Source organism: Orbicella franksi, chromosome 8 (assembly GCF_964199315.1).
Source record: "Orbicella franksi chromosome 8, jaOrbFran1.1, whole genome shotgun sequence".
NCBI lineage: Eukaryota > Metazoa > Cnidaria > Anthozoa > Scleractinia > Merulinidae > Orbicella > Orbicella franksi.
Genome location: NC_138152.1, coordinates 26,194,524 through 26,219,557, shown reverse-complemented (window position 1 = coordinate 26,219,557; position 25,034 = coordinate 26,194,524). Strand labels below are relative to the sequence as shown.

Sequence of the window (25,034 nt, the reverse complement as noted above, 5' to 3'; positions counted from 1 at the left end):
GTTTTCCGATCAATCAAGCTTAAAAAGACATAATTGGCCTTTTGTTCTCGATAAATTAAAACTACTCAGAGTTTATTCAAGCATAACAGTGCGTTGCCAAGAAGACATGCAATGGTTCAGCTCGTAACAGGGACGTGAACGAGGTGCTCGCGAAAAGAAAAGGAGCGAGGGCCTTGGGGACGAGATCACCGTTGACCTATGAAATACATATTGTGGCTGACAAGGTCAGTTTATTGAGTCTCTTCAGGCCTCTTTTATAATTTTCTAAGAAATAAGTGCGATGCTTATTAGGATTAGAATTGCAAGGGTAAGCATTTTTTTTTTTTAGCTTTTTGGTGTTCTTTTTACGTTTTAAGAGGCAAATTGAAATAAAATTGCCTTTGTCATGCAAGACTATTGACCCAGGGCGCCTGAATTTGAATAACAATACTTTGTACATCCTAAGCCTCGTACTGATCTTTCCAGGGAAGGGATTTTTCACGTGAATGTACATTTATTGTTATTCAAATATCGCGCTATCTATGCAAAGGGCCTATTAAATCTTGGCCTCCGAGATCAAGAATGAGAAGTTTCCCAATCCATTTTCCTTTCGGAAAAGCAAATGCATGATCTAGACCTGCAGCGCTTTGAATTTATAAAATAAATTTACCCGACGTCACGGCAGCCATGAAGCGGCGGCCATGCTCATGATTATGATGTTGGTGTCCTATAAACCAATCCTGTGGTGGTTGAATTATTTTCTTTTGCAAGTACTTTCTTTCGTGCTAATAAATACGTGGTTGCCTGCCACGTGAGTGCAAACGGAGTATATTATATATTCAAACAAACACCATACTTTTGACAATTCAGTTATAGAATCACTTTATTAATTTTCTGGGTGCACGCCCTTGCTCTTACAAAAGACGACTGGAGTGTTTTGTAAAATTGTGATAGTCTAGCTACTGTGCTTGGTCGTCGTGTGCGTTAAGTCATATTTAGGTGTGCTAGAAAAAGATTCAATTCCTGTTCTTGATAATCTGATGAAACGCGACTCTAGTTATTTTAGTTAATCAAAAGGCCCACGTTATTTAGTTTATTTATGAAGTTTGATGTATATACACAAAAACACTTTAACAATTTGTATCTTGTGAGTGCGTCACAACATATACACTACGCTTCTAATCCAAGTTAACTACATGTTTATAACATGGGCTCCTGAAATAACCAAATATGTACACGATCGTCATATGAAGTAGCCAATAGCGTCACAGATCAACTACTGTATGATGGGTTCTTCATCATGATCGTCATCCTCAGGGGCAGAGTGGTGTCGATATTCACGGTCCTTGAACAGAAAAAGGTGAAGAAATGCTGCCAGCAAAGATGCTAAGATTGGTCCCGCCCAATAAACCTGATAATAAATCAGACAAATTAGAAGCAATCGGTAGATCTTAGTTCACTGCTAATGTTCTTTTAAAATTCAAATTGCTCTGCACATTGATGTGCTTACATTGTCAAATTTAAATGTGCGATTTCCAGTTTGGAGGATGTAATTTCACCCTGTGGCAAATTTCTCGCCTCGTGTTAATAAAACAGACCGCGTAACTCTCTCTATCTCTCTTCGACTTAGAAGTGACCTGACCTTGTATAGTTTCTTTACAGTTTATACAAGAAAAATGAAAATCGACCTCAGTCAGTATACCATTTTATTTCTCAGTTTTTGCCACGAATGCCTAGGCACATTTCCAACCATCTTTAAGCCCCTTAAGTTACTTCTTTGCTGCGCGTTCGTATTTTCTCATCTCTTTTCTGAGTGTTTGGAATTAAACCATCTATTTAATAATCTTTGCTATAAAAAAACGGCTTTCGTTTCAGAAAGTCAAACGGCCCTGTCCCAAAAATGCCAACCTGAAAGCCACACCTTATCCGTTTAAACTCGCTCCCCGGGTATTTCGTCACTCTTCCCTTGGTTTCCCTTGTTCCTGGGAGGGTGGAGTGGGGGAGCGACGAGTAGGTATTGGGAACGAGGTTACAGAGGACCCTAGTTGTCTAACAACGCGCAAAATGACGTCACTAATTCTTACCCAGTGATCATCCCAAGTGCCACTGAGGACAGCCGGGGCGAGTGACCTTGCTGGGTTTACACCACAGCCGGTGATCGGTAACTTCAAAAGACAAGGACATAGATCACATGAGTATCGGAGACCAGTTTACTAAAGCTACTTACCAAGTGCATTCCAATAGGCGGTGGACACTTTCGGGGTACATATATATGAGCGTTTATCCGAAACGTCAGGCTGACTGTCCATGCAAAGGTAATAGAGGGAAATGGTAACGATACCCGGCAAAATTTTTTGCTTTATGATTTTGCTTGCTCCTCTCGCCCTGACGGGATGCACAAAACAAGCAACCTAAGCAACTGAAAAGTCACAATTGCGCGACTTGTTCAGAGTTTAATACAAGCGCCAGCAAACGATTGCCCACAAATATATATATATATATATATATATATATATATATATATATATATATATATATATATATATATATATTTCGATCTCTACTTGCAGGTTTATGGGCTTGAATAACCATTTGCCATGATTAGTAACTATGTTGGATAAATGCTATTCAAGTGATGATATGTATCATTTAATGAATAATCAATAATAGTTAATTAACAACTGTTCGCTAAATATTGGGGCAGAGCGAGTTGCGCCCTTGAGAAAGGTCAGACGTGAGGAGGGAGAAGGGAGAAAATTTTTACTTCTTTCCTCTGCCTGCCACTCACGACCACTTGCTTTGGGTACCTACCGCAATAAGATAACAGCATGTAACGACCACACCCAATGCTGCCGCTGTCCCATAATCCCTGCGAGCCGCGTGTTTATTAGCGTCAATGGAAGCCAACATGGTTAGCACCAGGAATGACGTCAGAATCAGCTCCACGCCAAAGGCCTGGAAACTACTCACGTCCTTTGCTGGTATAGTCGCCCCTAGCTTCCCTCGGGCGTGTTGAGGGCTTATCGCCATCACTATTCCTGAACCAGTTATAGCTGTAGAAGGTGTAAGAATAACGCGAGGGAATGTGGATTTTTAGTTTATTTCATAAACGGTTTCAAATAATATAAATTGAATCCGAGAGGACATAACTTATGAATTATCATCAGTTTCTGAAATTTCGAGTTTGAGCTCCAGTTAATACAAGGTAGTACATGGCACCTGGGAAAGATTCAAACTTAAGGATCTGAATTTATACGTGTAAAACTTCGTCACGCAGGGTAAAAAGAGACACCTTTTCGATTGAAAGCTAAATAATTTATATTTTTTCTATATTATATTTAACGAGCAGGATTCAGCTGAGCTAACGCTATCGATTGGATAAATCACTCTTCAGTGAATAACGTAGTTTGTTCTGTCAACACTTATCCGGCCACTGGATAGCGATTTATCCGGTGGATAGCGTTATCCAGCCTTTAAATAACTGGGCCCAGGACTTATACCTTAGGGGCTGGCATGGGGGAATCTAGTGAGCGATATAAAGAAAAACCCGTTTGGAAATGAGCTGAAGAGAGATTTACATGTAGAAGATAATTGCTTATTATTACCTTGATCCAACGCACGTTTTGATCTGCTCTATTCTTACAACTTATTGCTTATTACATTTGAAGAACGAAAATAAGATCAACAAGGACTTATATCCGGGGGAGGAAGTTCGACCTATAACCGGGTAGACGTTTTTAAAAAGCGGAGGGAATGCAGGGGGAGGGGGAGGGGGCATAATCGGCATTGTATTGTTCTTGTACTTATCCTGCATGCCAGAGTTGATTAGCAGTAACATGGAAAATAACTCTCTCACCAGTTCTTGTCACCGCCATATTTTAATTACGGCTTCTTGTTACTGAAATGATAAACCTTCTTACGATGGCACAAAAAGTAGTTCAGCAGTTTAGGGATTTCAGTATAATTGAGTTTGCAGTCCTGAACTGAATAAAACTATATGAAAGGAAATTTTATGCACACAGCTATTTAGCAAACCTACGTTCCCTGAAATGTCATATATAGCAAAATTTGACGACGTTTTTTCTGAACTGAGGCAGTTAAGGTTTTTAATTAAACACGAGTCTCAGACCCATATTGGCACAAGATAAGCCCCAGCACATATACCGTCGTGTACTCCTACCTCCAAACATCTGGGCCAGAACAGAGCAAACCATTCGAATCAAGCCAGCATCCCCGGTGATAAATGTAGCCAGAGAAACGGCAGGATTAGCGTGTACAAGAGGCAGGCTCACTGATCTGAAGGCCTGAATCATGGACGCAGTTGACAGCCCGGCGGCAAGGGCTTGTTGGAAAATCGTTGGCGCGCCTTCCCATCTTAGTGCAGAACCGGATACCGCGAACACGAAAAAGAACGTCGCCAAATACTCCGCCAGGACAGCGAGCCAGAAGTCGACGTAAAATGCGTCACTCAGCCCAACTATAACAGACAAACAAAAAAGTTTCAGCGACGAATTCTGCAGTCAAAATATCAAAATATCATCAGCTTAATTTTGAAGGCTTGATTAAAAATCTCAGTAGAAGTTGTACCTCGAGGAGTACGCCACCGACCCATTTTCGATCTTGCTCCGTGTAGGTTTCAAACCTTTTCTGCTGATTATACTATTTGCCTTTTACTTTGCAGCGTTCTCGACTTTCACATTCCACAGTATCGAAACAAATTAAACCAGACAATGTTCCTCAGAGAACAGTAAATAGGATAACAGCCCTATTGTGTTCTGCAAACAAAACTCGACGTACTGAATTAACATATTGTTAACAGCAGCGACATGACATATTTTTTTTCCTTTAGCAAACTTTGTTTTGGGAATCACTATTCAGGCTTGCCAGGATTTTCCATCAAACGTTGCTATGGATTTTTTTTCTATGCTATACAGACTCTTTACTAACCGCGTTTGAGGTGAGGTGTGTTTGTACTGTAAATTACTGACCAAGGTTCGCCTTCGGGCCAAGCTTCGCGTTTGGTTCCGCCATGAATCGAAGGGAAAAAAATCCTATTTCCGTAACTTTCAGAACGGACTGTCGTCAAAAGCAAACCGATTTTTTTTTTTTAAGACACAATTTAAAGAAAACGAAAGTTTTAAACTTATAATTATTTGCCCCGAAAATTAGAAACACTTGAAACACAACCGAACAGCTTTAATACAAATTGGCCAATCGCAGCGCGCGTAGAAACTGAGAGATATAATAAAGATACCTTAATTTGTTAATGTAAAAGGAATTGGCCATTGACTAGATAAAAAATCCCTCATCCCAGTCTAACTTAGTCTCCTCCGCAGCCGTTTTTTGGGATGTCACGCAACGCTCCCCCCAAGGGTTGCGTTACATCCCAAAAAAACGGCTGCGGAGGAGCCTAAGTCTAACTATGTTTAATTCATTTTGAAACTACTCCTTTTTCAGTGCTGAACAGACCTCACAGATAATGTATACCCAAATTCATGCACAAACGCGGTGGTCTGATAATAATTAATTCTTATCTCAGCTTTTCTTCTATATATAGGTTCAACATTCGAGAACTTTTTAACTGACGGATGGGGATTCCACCCTCCCCCCCCCCCCCCCCCACCCCTCTTTCAAGGATTTTTCAGAACTTTGAAAAGATAATTTACGCTTTGATCATGAAACTTTCAGTAGCTCGATCTTCATCCCTCGCCGAGACTCTAAAGAGCCAACTGTATGTCTCTGTCATTTGACATTGCCATGGCAACACGACAAGCCAAATTATTTTGTTCTTCTTAACAGAACCTATCATTTTTTGTATTTTCATAACTCATTGCAAAGTTTGTACTTTTTTAGCGTTCCACTATCATTTTGAATAGTTGTTCCATCAATTTACGTTTGTTTCTGACTTTCCGAAAAAAAGGAAAATTCAAGATGGCCGACTTAATGACGTCACAAATGTCATGAACGAAGGTTATAAACTATTACTGAAACAAAAACCAGGGAAGGGGTTCCACGATCCCCCCCCCCCCCTCCCCACCGTCCATCATGTATGACTATGGGGATAGAGGGGGGATGAGACTTTGTATAAAAAAAATCATACAACTGAATGAGAGAATCTCTGGTAATTTTTTATTCCTACATATAAGTGTATAACAAACTACAAGTAGTCGTCTTCTGATGTTATTAAACATGCGCAGTCAACGCCCACTATCTCAAAGTCTCAAAGAAGAACAAAAAAGTAGCCTAAGTGAGACAATAGTAAATGAATGAAAAAGTACACCCAAGGGAAATAGTTGAGTTCAAGATCACTGCGTTTAAGAAAGCAAGTCAAACTGCTGGTAAATGAACTATCCAAGTGTTATTTCTGTCAAGTGTGAAGAGAAGTATTATCTTGTCAAAAAATCCACCATGGAAAATTTTCTTTTTCTCGAGCAGAAGATTATGCTACAATGATCTCTGGCCTGTATGCCTTGGGGCATTTTGTTTCTTGTTTTTTGAATAAAAGCTAATAAAACATCCATCATAGTAAGTGTGACCTAAATTGGTTAAAAATCATTTAACTTGCCCAAGTTGAACTCTTTTATATTCTTAAATAATGAACACTCAAGTCGCTGTTTACATTCAGAGTGCATATTTCCATTATTATGATTAAAAAATCTTCCTAGGGGCTCATTACATGCAGGATGAAACAAGAGATTTGGCTACAAACATTAATATACCATATGCCATAGAACATAGAACATAGAGCCAATTAGGATACAGGAAAGCGATGTATACTCAACAGTATTACATCCACCCTTCCCATAATGTGCGGCGCGTATATCGCACTGATTGCGTTGGCCACTGTATTTTCTATGCAGTGGCGGATCCAGACCTTAAACTAAGGGGGAAGCGGGTTTGCTTGCCCTGCCAGCTTTTCTTCCTTCTGTGATTTTTTTTTTTTGCCCAAAATAAGGGGGGGTGGCCCCCCTCTAGATCCGCATCTAGATCTGCCATTGCTGTACGTGTATTTTCTATAGCATGGTATAAAATAGTAATGCAACACTCTCTCCTGGTATACCAAGAAATATCCCACTTGTCACTTGTATTTTCTTAGTATTCAGACAAGCCTTTTATAGGCAAGTGTGTATACCAAGGAAATACAAGTGACTTGTGGGATATTCCATAAAATCCCTCTTGAAAGCATTGCATAAATACATGTGGTAAGTATTTTGCAAAGAACGCCTACTTTTTATCATCTCTATGTTACCAACATGTAAAAATGGAATAACTTAAATAAAGTGCTTAAGCTTCGTCAATATCATAGCTCTACCTCTTTCATGATATTAATAACAATACTAAGATACTGTTGTAAGGCAATAAAGTTTTTGTATATAACTTAGTGATTTGGCTTAAATATTAACATTAATTTTTGACACAAATCTAGAGGAGGACAGTTAGATTACTTTTCTTGTTGTTAACTTTGTCTCAAGAGCATATAAACTTTGAAGTGCATATTTCTTTGATACTCTGACTTCTAACAATATTAATGTTTCAACAAAAGAATTTTTTAAAGTCTCCCAAGTCAGGGGGAACATTTTTATTAAAAAAAAAATTTCCAAACTATGAAAGTGATCCAAACAATCTCAATTAGTTCAAGAATGCACTTTGCATCACATGAAGTTGTACCATGTTAACTTGCTCTAAGACTGAAATTGACATAGGAAACTTTAACATGATACTAGGCTGTACATGTAAGTAGTCCCTCTTAATTTTCGCTGTCCGATTGCCCCAAGTGAAAGAAGTGACAATTGAAAACATTGTTCTCTACAGGACAAGCAACAATTGTTCTCTGCATTCACAGTCTAAGCCACTGTCTGTTAATAGTGCAAGTTGTGCCAAGATAATTGCATAATCATGAATAACAAGGAATATACAGTTAATTGATCTGGTATTCAGGGCTCTTGAATTCCAGCCTGCCCTGGGCAAGTCTTAGTTTACTTTTGTTTTGATTTAGTTGGCAGCAATGACTTGCTTGGGCCCTTGCCCATAGGGCAAGTTAGAATGAAAAGTAACTTGCCCGGCAGGAAAACCTGCTAATCTTGTCTTAGACGACCGGACAGCAAAACATGTTTTGAGCCCCGGAATTGAAGAACGCATGATGAATTGCTTTCAAAATTTATGCATACACCAAAATGTAAAGACTGCAATGTGGAAGTTATTGCAAGAATTATAAACTTCAAGGTCTTGCAAAATACTGCACTTTCATTTGATATTTCTCCCAGTCTGTAACTTTCTGTTCACTATAATGTCCAAAATGTCGCCACAGCAAATGTTGTCTGGTCAAGTCCACATATTTCAGAAAAGGATGCCTAACTTGCCCTGCTCATCATGACAGCCTTTTTTAAGCATTGGTGAAAATATAAAACACGGCATGCAACACATGGATATCCAAGCCACATAGGACAATAGCGTCGCACAAACACCATAGGTTTGTTCAGATTCAAATAAATTGTTTGTAAATCCTAGCGACCAATGTTCACTCCATTTTCTCTGGCTGAGGCTGATTCTGTGAACTTGAAGTGTCATTGCTTGGTTGTGTTGAAGAACCAATGGTGAAATTTTCTAAAACTTCCGGAAGACCAGCCGTTGTCACATCTGCGTGTCCAACAGCAAATACATCAGGAAGAGCATTGCGACGGCCAGTACGTCCTGTCCTTACAAAGTTATCTACAGCCATCTCACATTCTGCCATCCTTAAAGATAATTATACAAATTAATGTACATGTACCTATGTGTAAAGGCCATGCCACACTACACAAATTTATTTCAACTTCTTGAGCAATTTTGTTGTGCCTTTGCAAGTCAAATTACAGGTGGTCCAGGCTCAATGTATATGAGAGCAACAGATGTAATGTCACTCCGACAGTCTCTTTCTTCCTTTGTGTTCCAGCCACTACTACATGTATTTCTCTATAGCATGGGGAACACAAAGGCAGAAAACTTGCCAGAATCACTTTGGATCCGAAGACCTCATAATTTTTAGCATAAAAGAAACCATTGTGTTTCCATACAAACCTTGAAACTAAATTTAAGCCATTGGTGTCACATTATGATTGTTGTTTTCATACATTGAGCTTGGGCTACCTGTGGACAAAGACTTCCCCAATGTGCATGGATGACTTGCAACGACCGGTGTCACAGTGATATGTGTATCCCCGTGATATGTGTATCCCCGCACACATATCACTAGTGATATGTGTATCCCCTCCAAAATGGCGACCAGTGATATGTGTATCCCCCACCCCCCTCCCCTTTACTTTAAAAAGCAATATCCTCCTTGAAAGAGCTCTCGTCGTCCGGTCGCTTACTGGACGAACGACTAACCCAAACAGGCTTAAAACACAAATCTCAATTTTTGTAGTTGAAAAAGTTTACGTATCTGCTGCTGGAATTGTGTTCTTGATCCTAACTGGTTTTCTGCGAGCAGGATATAATGAATTTAAAGTTGAACACCAAATGGATCTAGATATATTTCAATTTGAGTTTCACGGCACCGGATTTCTAGGATGATATTAATTGCGCGGTGCATTCTCGCCCCTTGAGTAACGCATATTCTCCACTGTTTATCGCCTTGTTTGCATCTGAATTATTCGTGGAGTGAAACACATATCACGGCTTCGACCTGATCGCCATAAAATGATTAGTGGCACTCGTGTATCCCCTGCACCCACTTTTCAGTTCGACTTTTTGTAAGATATGTTAAGTCTCAAGCTGTATACATTGCTATACTGCGAATATTGCTAGCACGTTTCATAATATTCGACGTTTATTCTTCGGTTAGCCTAGATTACAGCTGTCTTCAGGGGATACACATATCACTGCGCCATGTAATAATTAGTGATATGTGTATCCCCTGCATGCGGTCGGCGACGGTGTACAACCGAGGTCAGTGAAACTCCAGAAATCCCAAGCTATGAATAAATGCCGGGTGTAAATATTTCTAGCAAGCCAGTTTTGAAAATGCAAATGTTATGGGCATTTTTCTTCTTGGGTAGAAAGCCAATATAACAGCTGTGTCCATGGGGATACACATATCACTAGTTCATGAAATAATCAGTGATATGTGTGTATCCCTTATTATCCCGTGCACGTGTGCACGCGTTTTTAGTGGAATTATCGAGTTTCAAACTTCAGTGAACCCAAGCCGTGTAAAAACGTCGGGTGCTAATATTGCCTGCAGTTTTGACAAGGTTGATGCGCTGTATTATAACAGTTGTATTTCTGGGGATACACATATCACTGCGCCATGAAATAATTGGTGATATGTGTATCCCCTGCACGCGATTTCAGTTTAGATATTTAGACATTCGAGTTGCAAACTCCGCAAACCTCAACCTGGGTATAAACGTCGTAGCGAGTAAGCAGCCAGCACGTTTCGGCAATAATTGGCCATTTTCTTCGATCAGGTAGATAGCCAATCTAACGGCTGTGTTTAGGGGATACACACTGAGATCATTGCGCCATGAAATAATTAGTGATATGCGTATCCGCTGTTCAAAGTTTTAGTCAGATATACAATCGAGTCGGTTGGAACTCAACGAAACTCAAGAAATCCGAATCTGCTCTGTTGGGCACGAATTCATTTCTGGTTTCTTCTACTCTTTACAGCGCTCGTCGGAACCTCGCAACCGAGTCGCCATTTTGTTCGTTGAATGCCCAGGCACGTATCAGTGTTTTGTGTATCCCCATGGGGGATACACATATCACTAGTGATATGTGTGCGGGGATACACATATCACGAGGATACACATATCACTGTGACACCGGTGCAAAGAGTAGACAACTGTCTTCCTCACGAAACACAAGTTCTTTACAATGGGTGTTACACTATAAAGCCATTTTTTTGCAACTTATGTCGGAAAAAACTGTTGCAAGAAAAATTGGCCGATGTGTCTTTTGTATTCCTTTGTGAGTTAAGCGTTTTATTGCCAAATATTTCTACCCAAAAATATCACAGAAATTAAGATATAAATGCATGTGTCTTTCAACGTTAATCACAAAATAAATTTATTAAAAAGCTATCATTCGTCAAAAGCCTGAGAAAGATTACGAAACTGGTCAAAATTCGAAACCAAGTTGAGAACGCATTGACAAATAAGCTGCCTAACAATTTAAGCTTACATGATTGTTGTACAGTTCAAGAATGAGTCATCGCTTGAACAAAGAAGAAAGCCTGTGCATAACAGTTGTTTTAAAAACACAGCAAGCAGGCGCAAAACGCGATTCATAAGCTTAAATAATTACGATTCAATAAATCATGGATTGCTTTTTTCTGGCTGTGCTAGGTAGCAACGTTTTCAACTCTTCCACCTACTTCCAAGCAAGTCGAAGGAAAACTTGCATCACATCGACTGGGCATCAAATAAAGGTTGCTTTTCTACTCACCGATTAGCTGTCCCTCCAACGTCTGGAGCGACGAGGCAGTTCCTTCAGGCAAATCTTTAAGGTAGCCGCACAATTCAAACAACAGCTACATAAACATTTCACTCCGCTTCACATGCACAGAAACTGAGAAAGAGAACAGGTCCCGTATGAGAAAAAAAAAAAAACTTTCAGGGTGGGGTAAGAAACGTCACGTTGCAAACAACCTTCAAAATGGCGGCTGTGGAAGACAGAACGAATTCCAATCCTTTAGTACAACCTCTGTTAACGGATCTTTATCAAATTACGATGGCCTATGCCTACTGGAAGAGCGGAAAAATTTGGGACAATGCCGTGTTCGATTTGTACTTTCGCAGGAATCCTTTCCATGGAGAATTCACTGTCTTCGCTGGACTAGAGGAGTGTGTGCACTTTGTAAGGAATTTTCACTTTACGGATTCAGGTAGGTTTAGTTAAATTGTCGCTGCTCGCCGGTAACAAAAGCAAGTTATTATACAAGGTATTTACGCTGTTTTGCTATCTCTTCTGAAAGTCATTGTTCCGTTCAAATGTGGCCGATTTCAGAATGCTTAATTCATTCATTATTCAGATAAGCTGGGTTAGCTTTGTTTATTAATTTAAGCTCACGCAATTTAGGCGTGTTACACTAATCGTGTGAATTCGCAAACTTACGAGTGAGCCGCTTAAAATGTCGCCTAAACATAAAGACTGGCAACCTCATGTTGGGATCAGGCAGTTTATTAGGTATAATCCTACATTATAGCAACACTTAATTTTTTTACAATCATGGAAGACTACAATAGATACAACAGTAATGGCCCTACGTTGTAGATTCCGGAAGAATACAGTGAATCAAAACTGCCTCTGGAGTGGGTGGGTGGGAAGCTAAAAGCTACTTAACTTAATTGCTATACTGCTATCGCTCTGATTAATTTGCTGCCATTTCTCTAATGTATTCGGCTTACCATAGTCAGACAATGCATATCGCAGATTGCTGGGATCTCATTGGTACTCAACAAATCTTGTGACTTGCATGCTGCAAAGTTGCACAGTTATGACTAGACTCTGACCCTGCCCAGCTCCAAGTAGATCAAACAGTTCTCTATGTCAAGATTCATATTAATATGATTAATATTCAAGAAAAAGAGTAATTGACAATTCCAAACTAATTGAGCTTGATCAGTTTCCCACAAAGAAGGTGAACGACTTGAGAAATAAAGAAAAATTGCAATTTGAGAAGCTATTAAATAGGGGAAGGGTCGTTCTTGGTCTCACAGGACTGCTGGAATACTACAGTTTCTCTGCATTGTTTCCACTGCTTTTAGCACGGACATATTTTTATTACTCCTAAATGTTGGATGGGTAAATAGAGGAAGGGTCCTTCTTGGTCTGGACTGCTGGATTACTGCAGTCTCTTTGCATTGTTTCCATTTTTTTAGCTCGCTCATGTTTTAATGTGTTTTTATTACTCCTAAATATTGCGTGGGTAAATAAAGGATTATATAATTGTATTGTATTGTACTCCTGTGGTCCCCTCTTGGGAAGTGGTAGTGGGGTTTTCGCCAACATAGCTATTTAGTGGCTATATAGTGCTACTGATGTAACAAAAGCCTCGTGTAGCAAATCTCTTAGGATCATTAATTTACACATGCTAGCTCCACCACCTTGGCATGGTATGTTCAGGATGCAGACCTTGGAGCCCAGTGACAACTTCTGTAGTGTACACTGACGGATGCTTTTTGTCTTTTTGGGATATTGAAGCCCAAACGGCATCCCAGGAAGGTTTAGAAGTTCCCAGTCCTTTTGATTTGATTCAGCTGTGGGGTTCTAAGCTGTGGTTGATCTGCAGGCCTGCATATTTTGCAGAATGCAGAATGCTGAATGTACTGTTTGCTTAAGGTTAGTTTCACTCATTGAGTAAATGTAGTCAAGAGATGACATAGGCGATAAAAGTGCTATTTTTTATCACTGACTTGTATATTTCAGCAAGACGTTTTGGCCAACTCTTAAGCCTTCATCAGTTGCACTTATGTTTGCTTGGAGTTAGCTTTCAATGATATTTTGTTGGAAAGGGCCAAATACTGTACAATGTAATGCTGTCCTTTGGAACAAAACGAACCACACAGATACAAACAGTGCATTTGGTCTTCAGCATTCTGCATTTGCCATTCAACATTCTGCAAATTACTCTCTTGCCATTGGCCGACCCTAGTTACGGTCAAAATGGTTAATGAGAGCATTTTGCTTTAAAAAATCTGTGGGTAACTTTAATTTGTATACCTTACAGTTTTCTTGTAGTCAAAGACAAGAAAATTTTGTCCAGGGAGTACCAGGCTCTTCAAAGATGGCTCAGCCATATCCCCTGCATGGGAGGGGTATGGTATTTTCTGGAGAAACAATTATAGTATTACAGTTCAACCTCTATTAGACGGCCACTCTCGGGGAAATGGAAAGTGGACACTTAAGGACACCAGTGTAAAAATGTTCTACTTGAAAGATCTTCTTCAAACTTCTACGACAGACAGATAGTGAATTGCTTGTTTCAGAAATGAAAAAAAAAAAAATTGGGGGGCGTGAGCTTCATTTCAGAGATAAAGTGTGGAAAACTAGTCTGATTCAAGCATACTCAGCTGTAATAGGTGCTACAGGTTATGGCCTTTAATGACAGCTCTGATAGGGGTAGCCGTTGGGGCCTGAATAGAGGTTCAATTGTAATGTGGCGGCTAATGATATAGAGAAGCACAACTGAATATTTTACCATGGATACTGCAGCTCACATTCGTCAATTAAAACTGACCTTCACACTAGCCCTGTTTGTGAGATGAAGTAACTGTTCCACAGGTTAATTAACTTCTGATACAGATAATTAATTGAAAAGATTGTTCAACTGTTTTGTTAACATTCACCTTGGTTTGCCATTGTCGATGTCTTGTAGATTTTGCATAGATGTACAAAATGTACTTTAGAGAACCCAATGTTCCATGCCATTTTAATCGTATCTTTTTCTTTGTATGTAGCTTTCTATGGTCCACTTAAAATTGCAGATTTATTATTAATAATTAACAAAACTGTACTTGTATAATTTACATGCCAACCTCACTAACTTGTCCAACCTCACTAACCTGTGACATGTACCTGGATGGCTTTATTTTCAGACATATCGTATCTCAAGACAATATTACCAGCAACAGTAGAGGAAGAGTTTTACAGTTTCCTGAGGGCAATAGATACAAGTAAAGTTACCTTGTGTGCTATGCTGGAGGGCAGTATAGTGTTCCCAAAAATTCCCTTGCTCAGACTCGAAGGACCACTGCCAGGTAAAAGCAGGACGTCACTTTTCTTTAGTTAAAATTGGTCAATGTAAAATGCAGACTGCAGACTGCAGACCAGGGGTAAAATTTTCTGAGAGCAAAATGTAGACTGCAGACTACAGACTTTTTATTAATTAGAGTATATAACATGTTATTTCAATTCATTACTGAGTGCTACATGTAACTGTAAACGGGATCATTCAGGCTAATTGCAGTGAACTTTTCCACTTCAGTTAGCCTGAATATCACTCCTATTAGCTGAGGATCACTCAGGTTAGCCTAAGTGCATGTAGTGCTTCAGTTAGCCTGTTTATGATCAGCTCTCAATGATGGTAGCACTATTCAGTTTAAAAGTCTACTGTCTGCAGTTTACCCTCAGTCTGTGGTCCACGGTCTGCGGTCCACGGTCTGTGGTCTGCGGTCTGTATTTTACACTGACCATAATTAAAATGGGCCAGCCTCTATGCAGATACATAGAAAATATTTTGCCTTCACTATACAAGCAGAAGACACTCTAAGCCCGAGGCATGGGCACAATATTTGTCAGTCACGCCCATAACACATGTATGTTTTTATTGACACATCAATAATTGGATGACAGTAAACACAGCGGGATAAAAATACATTTGATGTCCTATGCACACCATAGCAAGACACATTGACCCCAAAGTTAGCACCGCGGGATTGTGTGCCTGCAACCAATACTATGGTGCTACTTTTAAGGTTTTAAGGTTATTAAAACTATTGTAACCAAAGAAAAATTAAATAACAATGCTTTAACAAGACACAGAGAAAAAATTCAAACCTGTCAGAAGATGTGAGTAGGAAGGCTGACCTTAGAAATTTGAATGACACAATATTCTCCGCTGTCACCCTTTGCAAAAAAAGTGAAATGCTTTTATTATAAGAGTTAACCATTATCCTTCACTTAGTATGCACATAGTATATTTGAATTCAATCATGACAAATTACATTGCACTTATAATGTAAACCTATTTCTAATTTTGATCATAAACATGTACATAATATTATAGGTTACTAACCGAGCGTGAGGTCAAGATGGCTGTATAATTATTGGCCAAGTTCTTTCTTTCTTTTTTTTTTTTTTTTTGCATGCTTATGGACCCAAATGGAGTTGAAGTCCATAAAGTGATATTAAGCACGCAAAAAAAGAATGAGGCCAATATCCAGCCATCTTGACCAAACAAGCTTGGTCAATAAAGGATTTTCATATGGAAATAGAACACCATTTTGTTGCTGAGCACAGCAGGTCATCCGAGTGGGCAAGATAGTGTGAGATTCTGCATTTAGACTAGGTAATCATTTATGATGTGGTATTGCGTGTTGCTGGCTTTATTTTTACAAAAATAAATGTAAGTTCTAGTAGTTTTGCAGCCATTTCTTGTTGTGTCCCATCGCCAGATAAGCATTCACACGAGAGAAAAATTTGGGAGAATTCAAAATCGCTTAAAATATGTGAACCCTTGCTGGCAACTCAGACTCACATATACTTCACTTGGAATTCTCCCTAACTATCTTTTGTGACTTTACCATATTTTGTTAGTAGTAATTCTAGTTGTCTAATATAAAGAAAGTGACGTTTTCTGCCTGAAATGAGTAATAATTTGTCACTAATGATAGCGTTACTGTTAGTATAATTTAAAACTTTGTTATTTTTTCAGTGATCCAGCTTATGGAGACAACCCTTCTTAATCTGGTCAACTTTGCAAGGTATGCATATATATACATCTACAATGTTTAAGGTGGCTCGATCGGGTTTTTGAGTAACAATACCATTCAACACTGAGTGACTAGAGCAGCACCATTATCAATCCAACAGAAAATCGAATGGCTTAAATATCAACTGGTGTAGGCCATTGTTTTGCTTTTTATCAAAAATTGCCCCTAAAACTCTTAAATTGGGCAGAAACTACATGTAAAAACTACTCGATGAATTTTTTTTTGAACTTGGCCCTCAATGAGATTAATCCATATTCAATGTAATACCAGAGTTTCAAATAAATTGAAACATTTTGAGGCTGCTAAATTTTCAGCGTCAACTGAGGAAAATATTGCGCGGATTTTCACTCATGTTGTTTGTTGTCTTCATTATCCTGTAATTTTCTTTTGTCTCAAATCACCATGATGCTATTTGTACATTTCTGTACATCATGAATTCATAAAACGCGTGATCGCTTTTTGGTAATTTTCCGAAGCATGCTAAAATTTGCCAAGCCAGCACTACAACAACAATAAAATATATGTCTTGTTTTTGTTTATGTTCATCAGAACAAGACATGCAGCCGAGGGATTTTCAACTTGCGCTCACCGCTTGCTCTCAGCGTGGCTGCGTTAATGCAAGATGAGAGAAAGTGTGACGTATATTTTAAATGTCTGTCTGTTTTGGTTGAATGGAAAGCACTCCTGCATGTACATTTTGTAGTCATATATTTTTTTGTACAGTAGACTAGCATCCCATCGGGCAGGGGGGGGGGGGGGGGTAGGAGGGCAGGAATATTCCCTGTCGCTACACATGTACATACTACAGGTGTCAGAGTGAGTTGCTAGGTTGTTGACCTTCATGATTCCAAAAAGGTTATTTATTGTGAGTATATATATGACTGTATCAACTCCAATCTTGTCCTACTGCAGTTGATTAGCAAGCAATCATCTACCGATAAGCGATACCCTGACTGTTATTTTGTCGTGTTTTTACTCGTTTCAGCTTAGTTGCCACTAATGCATCTAGATTCCGTCTTGCTGCTGGGTGGGATAAGAGCTTAATTGAGTTTGGTTTGCGAAGATCACAGGGACCTGACGGAGGGTTGTCGGCCTCCAAGTACTGTTACATTGGAGGTGGGTGGTCAATTTGAAATAAAAACAATAACTAATGATTATAATAATAATTTTGTATTGGACTCATTCATATAACTGTTAGAACGTTTTTACTTCTTGTAAAGGCACATAAATCTGATTCTATCTATATTGAAATTAAAGTTGAAGCTGGATTTCAGTTAAATCAACTTGTTGGTTTTCTTGTTAGTACCACATACAAACTATTTATTTTAAGTTCTACATTGCCGGGCAGCAGGTGAATAAAAAGAAAAGCTTTCGAGGAAGTGCACATGCCTGGATTTAAGGCATTCATGTTATGAACATCTTCAAGAGCTAGCTTAGCAATGCGACAGTTGTATTTCAGGCTGGGGTGGAACCAGGATTTTTTAAATTATTTGAATTATTTTGTTTTAGCCAAAAAGAATGACAACTTTCACCAATTATTTTCCTCTGCCCAGTGTGATTGTATGTATTTTTTTATTATGCAACTGACTGAATACCTTTGTTTGTGCGTCTACTATAAATTGTCTTAATTTACTTATATGTCTGTTATTAACACTGTCTTTTCATATTATTGTTTTTTTTTCCTCAGTGTGAAAATAAATTACGGTATAAGTTTTTTCATTTCCAAATTCCTAAAAGAAATTGCCTCTGACTGATTAAAGATAATTTCCAGGCCGTACTGCTAGACCCACTCTGTTTATGGATGCGAAGTGGTAGAAACTTTATGCTTCGTTCTTTCTTATATCACTTGATGAAACAACGTTGCAGCTGTAAAAATCAATGAAGCCGTTAGGAAAAGAATTTGAGAGTCCTCAAAGATAAGGAATGTCGTTCGTAACGAATAGCATCGATTCGCATTCCATCGAGTGAGCCGTTATAATGTTTATAAACCTTAGGGTGCTGAGACTGCGCAGTAAGGACTTGAAATCATCTTAAACACGGGACTTCATAAGGAAAAAGCCACGTTGACTTCAAACTCCAAATTCCATAACCCCTTTTAATATACAGTATTTTCTTTCAAACCTATCACAGGATTTGATGGTACAAGCAATGTCTTAGCAGGGAAGTTATGTGGTATTCCTGTCAAGGGAACACAAGCACATGCTTTCATCACATCATTCACACCTGATGAAATGCCTCATGTCGGCAAGCTGCAGCCTGCAGATTCAAGTCAGGAACCTAGAGACTTTTATCCAGTCGTGTTAGACTGGCTTAAGAAAGTATCACCGGTATTGCGTGTTTTGGAGAGCGAAGTTCATCTTGGTGAACTGGCGGCCTTTTCAGCTTATGCTGTTGCTTTTCCCGCGGCGTTTTTGGCACTGGTAGATACCTATGATGTCATGAGGTACTGTAAGGTTATGGACTGTTTGGGAGGGCTGTATGGGAAAATATTTGGCTGTAGGTTTACCATGTTAAGTGTGGTCAAGGTGTTGCAGATCTAAGCAAAATGGAAGAAAGTTCTTGTGTGAGTCCCCAGTGTTGAATTATTCGACTTCTGTTAAGCTTGAATCTAGGGAAAAACTTTTTGTTCTTCTCAAACCCTTCTTTTTCACTCATCCTTCTTTGCACTGCTCCCTAAACTAAATTCCTAGAGTAGAACCCGCTGAAAACACAATCGTTTTTAGAGTTTCTTCAATTCAAAATATGATTTCCAGCAGAAAAGATTTGACTGTCTTTGAGGGGTGTTGGAAATTTGATGAAAGGCTCTCTCTCGTGTTTGATGTACATATCGTCTTATTCGGAAGAAAAACTTGGGAGAAGATGCAGAAATGAATTATTAATTTCGTAAACATTTATACATGCTATAGCCATGCTAGGCCGGGTTGTTGAAAGCCCGATCCAGCTAGCCCAAGATTAGCGAGAATTATTATTTCAGTTGTATTTTTTTCGGTGAGCGTTTCAGTTCATATTGTTTGTCCTTTTAGTTTTGAGCTTGAGTTATCTCAAACAACAACAACAACAACCGCCATTTAATTTTGCTTAATACATAGAATATGATATAAGAATATGATAAAAACTGCCAAAACATAAAGGGTGAAAATTACGGGGGGAAGCGTGGCCGAGTGGTTTAGGGCGCTGGTGTTGTAATCTGGAGGTCCCAGGTTCAAGGCCTCCACCCTGCCACTAGCACCATTTGTTTCTCAATAGTCCCGAGTTGAAATCCTTGGTCACGCTTTGTAAACAGCCAACTGGTCTGCCTCCTGCCAGTTGGGATTTTTAACTATGTTGCGTTTATTTGAGATATTTGTTTCCTTTGTTTCACTGGCATGCCCGTAAACTAGCTAAGCTTAGTGCTTGTATAGCCAAGTGTATGACCACTATAAATAAGATTACATTTACATTTTTACATTTACATTTTAATTTATAAAAGAAAATACTTTGGTGAATTTTTAATCCTGGGTCAGCGTTAAAGAGCTTTCGAACAACCCGGCCCTGATTTATTGTCCTGCACATGTTTAGGAGCGGTATGCCAGGTTTCTGTGCAGTCGCTTTGGCTCTGAATGATTTTGGTTACCAAGCTGTCGGAGTAAGGCTTGATTCAGGAGATTTAGCGTACACATCGTTACAATTAAGAAAAGCACTGGAAAAAGTGGCAGAAGTGTAAGTATAAATATCATATTTACATGGTGAACAAATCGACAGTGAAAAGAATGTACTATACTTGTACATATAGAGCATTTACATCAGAAAAGAGTTCAGATCAACTCCCACAGGATTGGTTTGGTACACCAACATGGTCGCCGTTTTATTGTTTTGGGACGCCAATATAGTTGCCGTGGAAATGTATTTTTTTAAACCTTTCCTGGATGAATCTGGAAAGAAGATTATGGGTGTTCCCAACGAATCTCCAAGCAAACTATTTCATATTATTAATTATTTATTTTTCATCAAGGTTTGGTCTACCGTGGTTTGCAAAAAGAATTATTGTCGCCAGCAATGACATCAATGAGGATACGCTCTTCTCGCTCAATCAACAGGTACGTATACACTGCAAGACAGTCGTATTTATGAAGTATTGATGATTCGAGTCCACACTACGCCGGGGAAATTTGAAAACGCAGCTTCATTTCTACGGTTAGGCCTACCATCCACACTAATCCGTCACGAAAACGGAGCTTTACGAAAACGCTTTTTAAACCGAAGGAATTTAATACGCCGGCTTTGCGTTTTAGTGTGGACGGAAAACATTTTGAAAACGAAGCTTTGCGAAAACGATGACAGCATAAGAAACATGTGATTTTCCTGTCCGAGTTTTCCTGAAACACAAATCCAATATGTCCGGTGATTATTGCAGCTTTTTGGGTTTTCAAATATCTCTGGCATAGTCTTCGGCGTAGTGTGGATGGAGCCAAAGGCAAAGGCTTGCATACAAGTACTTTCTTTTTCTCCCATATTCACTCACATTCGATGTTTTTTCCATTTCTTTTGTTTCTTCACTGTTTCAGGGTCATTCCTTAGATTCTTTTGGTATAGGCACTCATCTTGTAACATGTCAGAAGCAGCCTGCCTTGGGATGTGTATTTAAGGTAACAACTGCTTGTTTTCAAACCTGAGCTACATGAAGTATTTTTCACGTCATTTTCTGATGAGCTTGAAAAACTTCAAAGAAAAAAGAATAAACCGGGATTGTTATAGATTGTTGTCTTCCTCCCTTACGAGGGGACGGGGAGGGTGGGGTGGGGGAGGGATTGCATGAGGAGCCCAATCTGCGTAGGAGGCTAGGATTGTTTACGATTGGGAAAGATTTAGATGGAATTGAAAAAGTTGGCCCTGTTTTTAAGCTTCGCCATCCGTGTTGCAGCTCCTTCTTTGTGATAACAAGGTCTTTGCACATCTCCGTAAGAGCGATCATGCCGAAAAATCTCGCTCCAGCCGTCGTTTACGTCCGTTTTCTCTCATAGGCGTGGCACCTTCACACTATTTTCATAATGATGAATATTCTTTTCATATCGCTAGTTTGCTAGTAAAAAGTGAAGCTTGGGGGAGGGGAGTTTAATAACTGGGCTGACATGTTTTTCTGTTTATGTCTTCCTTCTTTATTGTGCAGCTTGTGGAACTAAATGGCGACGCACGAATGAAACTGAGCCAGGATATCGAGAAAGTCACCATACCTGGAAAGAAAGACGCCTATCGGTTATATGGTGGAGACGGTACAGCACTTTAACAGCTCTATTTCATTCGTTCTCGTTAATCTGCACCTCACTGTACATGTATGGCGTTTTATTTTTCCAGTTATGAAAAGCTTTGGAAATGGTGCAGGTTGCTCCGTAAGGATCTATATGTAACTATAAATTGATGCCAGAGTCTACCGGTCGAGACAAAAAAAAAATGGTTGCATAATATCGCTAGGTTCGATTTCCGCCGCTCTCGCTTGTGAGCTCTGCATCTTTTCACCTTCCTTCGGGAGAGGCACGTGGGCTCCCCTCCCAAAGAGCGGCTGATAATCAAACCAATGGTATCGCTGATCGTTCCTTTGATCCTGATGCAGATCATCCCAAAGAAACGCACCTAACTTTCGTGGTTGTCATGTACTTTCTTTCTTTTTTTTTTCCTCAGGCGGAGCTCTTCTAGACCTAATGATAAGATGTGACGAGCCACCGCCTTCTCCAGGAAAACGCGTCCTATGTCGGCATCCATTTGACGAGGCAAAGCGTGCATATGTCTGTCCGTCCCATGTGGAACCACTGTACCATGTCTACTGGAAGGACGGCAAGGTAACGTTGTATATTTTAAATGCAAAATCATGATACAAATTACGTAAATACCGTAAATCCTCGAATTAGCGCCCGGGGCGCTTATTTCAAATGTAGAAGAAGATGGGGGGCGCTTATTCGAGGGGGGAGGGGGAGGGCGCTTATTTAATTTTTCCCAAATCGTAGCCTGACATGATCCTTTTTCTGATACATCATCTGCGCGTAAACAACAACATAAGCTGTTTATCGACGTAAAAAGCTGATCCTAAAGTTTAAATCGTGGCACCGTTTAAATCGCGGCAATCGCGTTCAACGTGTTCACTTAACGTGTTCACAAACTGAAACAATGACGGAAACTACACATCCTCTGTTGTTTCATTACTCGCCCACAAAATGGAAGAAGGGGAGGGGGGCGCTAATTCGAGGATTTACTGTATATTTCTTATCAACAAACGAATGAGTCATTCCAGTGAGTGAATCTTTTAATACGTCACGATGGGTGAATAAAGTCGTAGTACAACGGAGCGTTTTTCGCGTGGTGAAATTTTTTCAGTTCATTGTTACTGATTGAAGTGCTTGACATGGGTTTCTTTTCCTTGAATCTATTTTTCCAATAGATTTGCAGTCCGTTACCGCCGTTGAACGAGATTCAAGAACGAGTGAAGAATTCTCTAAAGATTTTTAGACAAGACCATCTCAGAGCTTTAAATCCTACTCCATACAAGGTAATTCTTATATGATGGTATGCATATCTGGCAGGACGAATTTTTGTTGTGTTGTAGTTTATTTCATTTGCTCTGATGAGAAACATCCGCCGGTAATATTCATTCTTTCAATCTCCCTCTCTTCCCTTCCCCATTTTATTTACAAGATTATAATTATTACCTGTACAACTTTTTTTACAGTATCAATCGGGGCATGAATTTACTTGCAGTACTCGCAAGCACCTGCTTTTGTTTTTCCCCTCGTTGTAACTAATCTCTTCTTTGTGAAGGAGATCCACTCCCCCGCCCGCTCAAACCTGTTGGAAGTAAATATTCCTTGGAGGGAGGGGGGAGGGGGGAGGTGTAGATAGGCGAATAGAGAGTTCCAGGTATTTACACTTTTCTCTTTCCTCTTAAAATTCTTTGATCGCGTTAGAATATTCCCAGATGATTATGCCATTATCGCCAAAAAGCTTTGTTTTTTTGTTTTGTTTTGTTTTGTTTTGTTTTGTTTTGTTTTGTTTTTGTTTTTGTTTTTTTTCATTCAGTGAAGGATAAATTAAATTCTTGGTTGTTGCGAAATTCAATGTCTATGTACGAAAGAGAGATTTTCAGGCTGCTAGAATCAGTTCCTTGGTGTTTTCTAGCCATGTCATAACTCAGCAAGTGTCCCAAGTTCAAAATCTCACGATCCATAGTTAACTACTCATGGCTGAGAAATAGTATTTCCATTTTATTTTTTAACTTTGTTTGTTTCTGTTTTGTTTTCTTCCAGGTTTCGTTGAGTGACAAATTGTATACATTTATGCACCAGCTCTGGCTAAACCACGCTCCAATTGGAGAATTGTTCTAAGAAGGAAAACTGATATTTAATATACAAACTCACCCTCACCTAGTAATATATTTGCATCACTTCCAGAACTTTAGAAAGCTGCCGCTGTGCAGATCGTCTGAAAGCAACCTGTCTTAATAAGCAACCGTCTTAATTCGCGCGTTTTTATTTTTCCGTCGAAATATTTTTCGATCTTCGCCCTGCAAATCCATGTCATGTCCCTATTTGGTTGTTATTTACGCGAGAAATTAATTTGAAGAACCCAGCAACAGAAAACGCAATTCATCGTCAGATTTCCAGCGCTATGTAGGTCATAGATGCAATTAAAAAATAATAACTGTGGTAATTGTATTGTTGGATGTGATCTTAATTCTAGATGTAAAAACAGAAAACCTGAGGGGAGGCCTACTGAAATTATTTTTATATTGGCGTAACCGTAAACTGTGATCGAGCAAACTTTGCTCAGTCTAGTGAAGTTGTGTCAACTCTCAGTCAAGGAAAATATCTTTCTCAACTCAAAACTAAATTAAATTCGGTTCACAGAGCATTAGTATTTGAAACTGAGAACATATTGTTAAAGGGACACAGTCACGAAATATTTGCTTAAAACTGTTATAAATTCACGAAATGGTCCCAATATATATGTAATAAAATTAGCTTTAACTAAATGATCAAAAGCAATTTCTTGAAGAATGTCCACATTGTAGCAACATTTTTGCAAAATTTCAACGATTTTCGAGCCAAATTTGAAACTTTAAAAAACTGACATCGTGACGCTTTTTAAAAAACCCATATCACACAATCCGTTTCTATCCTCGCCATCGTTAGCCATCCTCACTTCCTAATGGGTTGTAATCATTTGTCGAGAACTACCCTACAAGATAAAACCATTATTGTTCAGCTGCCAAAGATCGATATATGTTTTTGAGATTTCTCAAATCATGCTTAAATGGTGGCAATGTCCCTTTAAGTCCACTTGTCGGAAATTAGGCGGTGTTCATTAAAATAAGGGCGCTTATTGGTCTAGCAGCTCTTATTATAAAGATACTTCGAGGGGGGAGGGGGGCACGAAGAAAACAAGACATTATGTCTTCGTACAGTGGTAGAAACGATTTAACGACCATTAGTTCGTGGTGGTTCGATATAAAAGCTTTTAAATCCGATATGCGCAGTGGAATCCCGGTTTTTCGAGCCCGTCGATGATTCGAAGCAATTTTGGTTCCTAGGAGAAATGGATCCAGTTTGATTTTTC

At 39.2% G+C, this 25,034-nt stretch overlaps 2 protein-coding genes and 1 long non-coding RNA gene across 3 annotated transcripts; 1 reads left to right on the top strand and 2 right to left on the bottom strand.

The window, feature by feature from the left end:
- Positions 1–135: 135 nt before the first annotated feature.
- Positions 136–4,680, bottom strand: LOC145495330 (lens fiber major intrinsic protein-like). The gene is made up of 5 exons (XM_081474923.1): positions 4,567–4,680; positions 4,160–4,456; positions 2,791–3,032; positions 2,064–2,144; positions 136–1,390 (listed from the first exon to the last, which is right to left on the bottom strand). Exons 1-5 carry the CDS (start codon positions 4,589–4,591, stop codon positions 1,256–1,258), a joined length of 780 nt encoding a protein of 259 aa, XP_081331049.1. The 5' UTR covers positions 4,592–4,680; the 3' UTR covers positions 136–1,255.
- Positions 4,681–6,088: 1,408 nt separating this feature from the next.
- LOC145494030 (uncharacterized) lies at positions 6,089–11,541 on the bottom strand. The gene is made up of 2 exons (XR_014050226.1): positions 11,407–11,541; positions 6,089–8,714 (listed from the first exon to the last, which is right to left on the bottom strand). It is a non-coding gene; the product is annotated as an uncharacterized LOC145494030 (long non-coding RNA).
- An 8-nt stretch (positions 11,542–11,549) lies between these two features.
- On the top strand, positions 11,550–24,380 carry LOC145494004 (nicotinate phosphoribosyltransferase-like). The gene is made up of 12 exons (XM_081473471.1): positions 11,550–11,845; positions 14,559–14,720; positions 16,397–16,445; positions 17,440–17,570; positions 18,585–18,897; positions 20,013–20,153; positions 20,446–20,530; positions 20,999–21,079; positions 21,601–21,703; positions 22,110–22,267; positions 22,864–22,971; positions 23,726–24,380. The coding sequence occupies exons 1-12, from the start codon at positions 11,617–11,619 to the stop codon at positions 23,801–23,803; spliced, it is 1,638 nt and encodes a 545-aa protein (XP_081329597.1). The 5' UTR covers positions 11,550–11,616; the 3' UTR covers positions 23,804–24,380.
- The last annotated feature ends 654 nt before the right edge of the window (positions 24,381–25,034 follow it).

Bases quoted from the DNA above. Each gene is read 5' to 3' on its own strand.
- LOC145495330 (XM_081474923.1), bottom strand. From the start codon at position 4,591: ATGGGTCGGTGGCGTACTCCTCGAG. The intron at 4,457-4,566 runs GTACAACTTCTA...TGTCTGTTATAG, and splicing joins TCGGTGGCGTACTCCTCGAG to TTGGGCTGAGTGACGCATTT. The intron at 2,145-2,790 runs GTAGGTACCCAA...TGTCTTTTGAAG, and splicing joins CATGCTGTTATCTTATTGCG to TTACCGATCACCGGCTGTGG.
- LOC145494004 (XM_081473471.1), top strand. From the start codon at position 11,617: ATGGCGGCTGTGGAAGACAGAACGAATTCCAATCCTTTAGTACAACCT. The intron at 20,154-20,445 runs GTAAGTATAAAT...TTTTTCATCAAG, and splicing joins CTGGAAAAAGTGGCAGAAGT to GTTTGGTCTACCGTGGTTTG. The intron at 20,531-20,998 runs GTACGTATACAC...TCACTGTTTCAG, and splicing joins TCTTCTCGCTCAATCAACAG to GGTCATTCCTTAGATTCTTT.